This window comes from Echinops telfairi, unplaced genomic scaffold, assembly GCF_000313985.2.
Source record: "Echinops telfairi isolate 266 unplaced genomic scaffold, ASM31398v2 ScPeMD7_16;HRSCAF=60, whole genome shotgun sequence".
Lineage (NCBI taxonomy): Eukaryota > Metazoa > Chordata > Mammalia > Afrosoricida > Tenrecidae > Echinops > Echinops telfairi.
In genome coordinates, this window is record NW_022103913.1 from 10,421,907 (window position 1) to 10,428,110 (window position 6,204).

The 6,204-nt window shown below is 36.5% G+C and overlaps 1 protein-coding gene across 2 annotated transcripts in view; it reads right to left on the reverse strand.

Annotated features, from left to right (window-relative positions):
* Nucleotides 1–573: 573 nt before the first annotated feature.
* Nucleotides 574–6,204, reverse strand: part of NCK1 (NCK adaptor protein 1) — a 69,481-nt gene continuing 63,850 nt past the window's right edge. For both annotated transcript variants that reach the window (XM_004712097.2, XM_004712098.2), the window contains 2 exons: nt 2,799–3,511; nt 574–1,262 (listed from right to left, as the gene is read on the reverse strand). In XM_004712097.2, the coding sequence (XP_004712154.1) occupies nt 1,068–1,262; nt 2,799–3,511 (908 nt within the window). In that variant the 3' untranslated portion in view covers nt 574–1,067. The remainder of the gene's footprint in view (nt 1,263–2,798; nt 3,512–6,204) is intronic.

Consider the following 6,204-nt stretch of genomic DNA (forward strand, 5'->3'; position numbering starts at 1 on the left):
GGGGGATGGGGGTGGTGGTGGCAGGGGAGAAGCTGATACTAAGGGCTCAAATAGAAAGCAAATGTTTAGAAAATGATGATGCCAACATATGTACAAATATGCTTGATACAATTGATGTATGGAATGTTGTAAGACCTGTGAGAGTCCCCAATAAAATTTTAAAAACATAAAGGAAAGCAAGTATCCCACTGCCTCTATTTCCACATTTGGCCATAGCATATTTCACATGGGCATAAACATGCCCTAATACAAGAATGCTTTGGTAAAGTAACTTAGAAAGAAGGGGGTGAAAAAAACCCAAAATACACTAGAGCTCCCACTTACAGTTTGCAAAACTAAGTATCTCACAGAAATTGCTTTGTTCCCCTGAATAGCAGGATGAGAGAAAAGCACCATGAATATTAAGAATTCAGTGATTTTGTTTCCAACAGTTGGGAATTAAAATTTTACAAGATGTACTCCTGGTCTCTGTCCAATGTCTAACTTTATATTGAAGACAACAAATGGACCTTTTATTATAATGGTAAACACAATATATTTGGTATTTACAATGACCTGTGACAAATACAATGCTTTAAAATAATTTCTTTCCATTTATTATTGCTATTCAGTCACAGAAAAGATGAACTCTCCAAGACTTTTATTTTAGCATATGCCATATATCAATATAAGAATTTATTTATCTGAAGGAAAACCATGGTTTTATCATTAGGGTGCGCTAGCAAGGAAATAAATGAAAAACATGAAAGATATTCTTTTTATGTAAAGTTCTCTAATTGGCATTGGCTTCTTAAAAAATATAAAAACCCTAATATTAGAAGGAGAAAAAAGAACAGTGGAGAAAACAATAAACAGACTAAGAATAAACAATTGCTTTATCAGATACTCTGCATACATAGCATACATGTATATGCTGAGTTATAATAAAAATATGCATGTAGTATAGTCATTTCTCATACAGTTAGAAACAGTAACATCCAATCAAACATGGCTGGACCAGTATTTTCTCAGTCTTTAATTACATGACAAATTAACGCTGTGCAGCAGTCACTTCTGGTCAGGAGTTATCATGATAAATGTTTGACAAGATATAATTTTTCTCCTTGTTCACTTGTAAAAATTGGTGCCTTTTTGTAATGTTCTACAAGTTCTTCCATGGTGCTGAATTTACGCTGCCCAATGCAGTAGACAGTCTCTTTCAGTTGGACTTTAAAGTGCTTGTTTTTCCCTTGTGCTTTCAGGGACACTGAGAAATCATTTGGCTGAAAGAGAGAAAACACCTATGGTGAGCACTGTGAGAGACATCTATTAGCATTTTGATATGGAACTATTCATGATTCCGAAATCTGAGCACTCAATAAATGCTGGACACTGCTAAACTTATACCAATTGTTGATCGCCTTTACCCCAAAACAAACCCATTTTACAGATGAGAAAACTGAGGCCCAGAGAAGCTAACTTATCCATAATCACCCATCTAGTTTCAAAGAACTAGGATTCAAACCTGAGTAACTAGACTTCAGAGTCTAATAAGCTCTACACAACACCCACAGCTCCCCACTTTACAAGGGAAGCCCAAAATCTGGTTTTTATAATAGTCTCCTAATATTTTAAATGCTGGCAATGAATTCAAATGGAAAAAAACCCAAACATTCGTGCAAGACAAACACGTATGGCTGAGACCTCTACACTAAAGATTATACAGTTGAAAATATGGCATATTTTAAATAATATCTCTGCTCAATTACCCAAAAAGAAATTACACTGTTATTCTGCATTTAAGATATTTTATATTTTTGGGTTGTTTTTTAATCTGACACTTTCTAAACCTTTGACTCCAGAAGCCTCTTCTTATACTGTTACTCTCAAAGTTTCAAACCTTGCGCCTCTGTCTACCTACCTATCTATGGTAAGCAACCCATACTTCTGCTCATCTTTTTTATTACTATAAGATCACTTCCTCATTACCCTACTATACTGTTCATGTTCTGGAAAGCCAGGGTTACCTCAGACTTCTAAAGAAATCCATTCGTTTTCCCCTCCCACTGATGACTTGCTCTCCTGGGGGAGGTGGGGGGCGCCCCTAGGTGGTCCCCCAAAGAACTCATATAACTAACCTGACAACTCAATTTTTATAGCTTTAAAAAAGCTTTGTTTTCCACCTTTAATTTATTCAATAATTTACCTTTCACTGAACATGCATTTAAATACTGTCAGTATTAAGAAAGGGATTATATATAACAAACATTGTCGTATACTTTAGCCATTTTTGTGATCATTGATATGTCATAGAGTAGCTACATTCTTACATATTGCACACCACATGTAAGTTAAGAACTGACTTTCCAGTTTTGTCTACTGCATCAGTCTACTCTCAGTAAAGAACTTAATGTCCAATTTCCTCCATTTTGTCATGCATACTTCATGCATACAAAACAAACAGAAGTAGACAAGGCCACATCTAGAGGAGAATCACTGCCTGGACTACACTTTATTCAAAATAAACACTGTGGGCAGTAACATTGACTTTTATGTTCTAGTTTCCTAGAACTTTAGAAAGGAGTTGCTGAGTGGCTGAAAGGGTGTCATCTCGGAAGAAAGGCCTGGCCATCTCATTCTGGAAAACCAGCCACTGACGCTCCTGTGGTGTACAACTCTACTTTTACTCACAGGGGCTTATGACACATTGGAATCTACTCATTAATAACTGGCAACATTAGAAAAACCAGAGTAACTCTGCAATCATTTCACATTTTCATTACGCAGGTGTTTTCATTTACCGCTGCAAACCAACTTACCGAAGATTCACTATCACGAATGAGGAAATCCCCTTCATGCCCTCTTTCATTCAGTGCTAACTCAGCTTGATGCCTGGTCACTTTACCATAATACCATGGATTGCCAGCAAACTTTCCGGTGAGAGACGGCCTAATGTAGTCACACTGTGGAGGTGATGGTTCCAAACCCGAGGTTAATGGATTATTCTGCATAATGGTAACATAGTTTTTTGGCACCAAGCCAATCATTCCATTGATCTTCCTGCACTTCCACCACTCAGGGTCATTTTCTGGCTTTTCAATAACATCCATGACATCCCCCTTTTCAAAATTGAGTTCTTCATCATTGGACGAGCTGAATGGGTAAAGAGCCTGTACAACGTGCAACACTTGCCCAGTATTTAAGTTATTGACGACAGCTGCTAATTTTTCTGAAAGGGAACCCACATGGTCACCCAAAGGACTGTCACCTTCTTCAGTTACATAGTTTGAAGGGAACCATCCAACCTGTCCATTGTAGCTTCCTCGCCACCACCCATCGCTGCATTTCTCCATGACGATCACCTTCGTGCCTTTTATCAAAGACAGCTCATCTTCTCTCTCGGCCATGTAATTAAATTTCACATAAGCAGGCATGTTGAGGTCATAGAGACGCTCCCCTGGGTCAACAAAGCTGTCATCAGCAGGAGATGCGGAGTCTGGCACGCTATGTTTTCTCTTCACTTTTCCAATTCCTATTTAAATAAAAGGGGCAGTGAGAAAAGAACATAAAGCAATATTACCAAAAATAATTCAAGCATCATTTGAAAAGGCTCTTAATTGTGTATAGTGTTTTAAGCCTTTATACTTAGATGCCAAATTTCTAGGTGGCATTTCTGTCTAGACATGAGATGCAAATTCTCTTTTCACAATCCAATAAGGACTTAATTAGTTACTCCATGACAGTTTACCCATTCATCTTTTCTCTTACCAAAGTCCCTGAAATAACTGTGTAACGTAATTATAACATTGTCTTAAATTCATGAATTATCTCTTAGATGGAATAAGAGTTTATTTCTCTCATACTAGAACCCAAGCACACAAAAACATCCCCAACTTCATTCTCAAGACTCTTTATCTTCCTTCTGCAATTAGCTGTGCGGAAAAAAACAGGAACTTAATTACAATTTGATATACAATATTTAGTTATGTGTAGACAGTTTCCTCTTTTGTTCTTTTAGTTTTGAGCCGCAGACTGTGGAAGGCTAACATGTCCCAATTTTAACACTTACCACAAAGCTACAGTAATCAAAACAGTGTAATACCAGCATAATGTTAGACATATAAATATCAATAAATCATATCAATAAAATATAACTGGAGTCCTGAAATACACCTGTATGTCTATTTGTAAAGGTTTGATTTTCAACAACAAAAACATCAAACGATTTTCAACAAGGGCGCCAAGATCCTTATGCAACAGTGGGAAGACAATCTCTGCAGGCAGTGGTATTGGGACAACTGGACCTCTACATACAAAAGAACGAAGATGGGCTCTTGCTCCATGTGTATTATTAAAATGAACCTCTAACTGAATCAGAGACTTACGTTTCAGAACTAACAACATATAAGTCTTATAAGAAAACATAGGGGTACATTTTAAAAAAATAAACCAATTTTTAAGGCCTTTGGGTGTGTATTATTACATGACATCAAAAGCACAAGCAACAACAACAACAAATTTAAGTCAGACATCATTAAAATTAAAAACTTTTGTGCATCGATGGATGCTAGACAACCTACAGAACAGAAAAATTTTTATACTCGATAAATTGCTGGTATCTGGAATATATAAAGAATTCTTAGAATATAGTAATAACAAAATGACAAACAACCTAATTTCAAGACAGAAAAGTAGACCGAAGCAGACATTTCTCAAAATCAAATAAGCAAAACAAATGGCCCAAAAAACTTCACAAAAAGATGCTCAGTATCATTAGTCATCTAGGAAATTGCTAATAAAAATGACAATATTTTCACTTCACAATGTTAGATGGGCTATTAGAAAAAGAAAATGACAAATGTTGATCAGGAAGCAGAGAAATAGAGACTTTCACATAATGTTGGTGGTTGATGTAAAATGGTACACACACTCTGCAGTCTAGCAGCAGTTCCTCATTCGACTTACTACATGGCTCAAGATGTATCCAAACAAGCTGAAAACAGGATTCCTACAAATGTTTGAATAGCACTACTTACACCAGCTGATGGGTAGAAAGAGCCCAAATGCCCACCAAACAGATTAAACACATGGACAAACTAGGATTATATACGCTAGAGTAGAACTTGATTCAGCCACAGGACAAATACAAATACTGGTATACATGCTACAACATGGCCGAACCTTGAAAACATGCTAAATGAAAATGTCAGCTATAAAACATCGAGAGTGTAAGACATGACAAAATATTAAGAATTTATAAATTATCAAGGGTTCATGAGGGAGGAAAAATGAGGAGCTAATACCAAAGGTTCAAGTAGAAAGCAAATATTTTGAGAATGATGGTGACAACAAATGTACAAATATGCTTGACACAATGGATGGAGGGATTGTGTTAAGAGTTGTACAAGCCCTCACTAAAATGATTATTTTTAAAAAGAAGTTACTACAATGTATGGGGGCGGGGCACTTTAAAATGTTCAAGGACAAATGTCAAGGTCTTCTCATTCTGGTTATCTGGGAACTTCCAGAAGCCTCCTAAATAGGCTTCTTTATGTGAATATCCCTAGTAGGTAAATCCAAAAACACAGAAAGCTAGGGACTGGACGAAAGAAGACACAGCTGCTTCAAAGGCGTGGCATTTTCTTTTGGGGTGATGAAAATGATTTAGTACTAAATGGAGGTACTGGTTGCACAATATTGTTAAAACACTAAATACCACTTTAACATGGTTAATATTGTTATGTGAACTTCCTCTCAATATAAAACTATTCTCAAGTTCCACACTAAATCCTTAAGAGTCATTTTACCATATCTCCCTACTGACAACACGCCCATTCTCATCATTCTGACTCTAGTTCAAGAATGCTTAAGTCATGCCCGAGTCCTCACTAAGCTTCTCTTTCAGCAACCCAAACTCTCCCTGCTTCAAAGCAGTATCACTGTCAACTAGTTAGATCATTCTAAAACTACATTTGCAACCATATTTAAAGCCCATTGCTCAAAACAGTGACTCTTCACTGCCTAACAAATAAAGAAAACTACATACATAGAATTTAGGGACATCTCTATTTTGTCCTTTCCAAGGCTTATGATACCGAATACTGAAAGAAGCATAGACCTTAGAATAAACTACTGGGTTCAAATCCCAGCTTTATAATTTACAAATATTAGTTGTATTTATCTTGAGCAAGCCCTTTCACTTTTCTAAGCTTCAGAAAGTTTGTG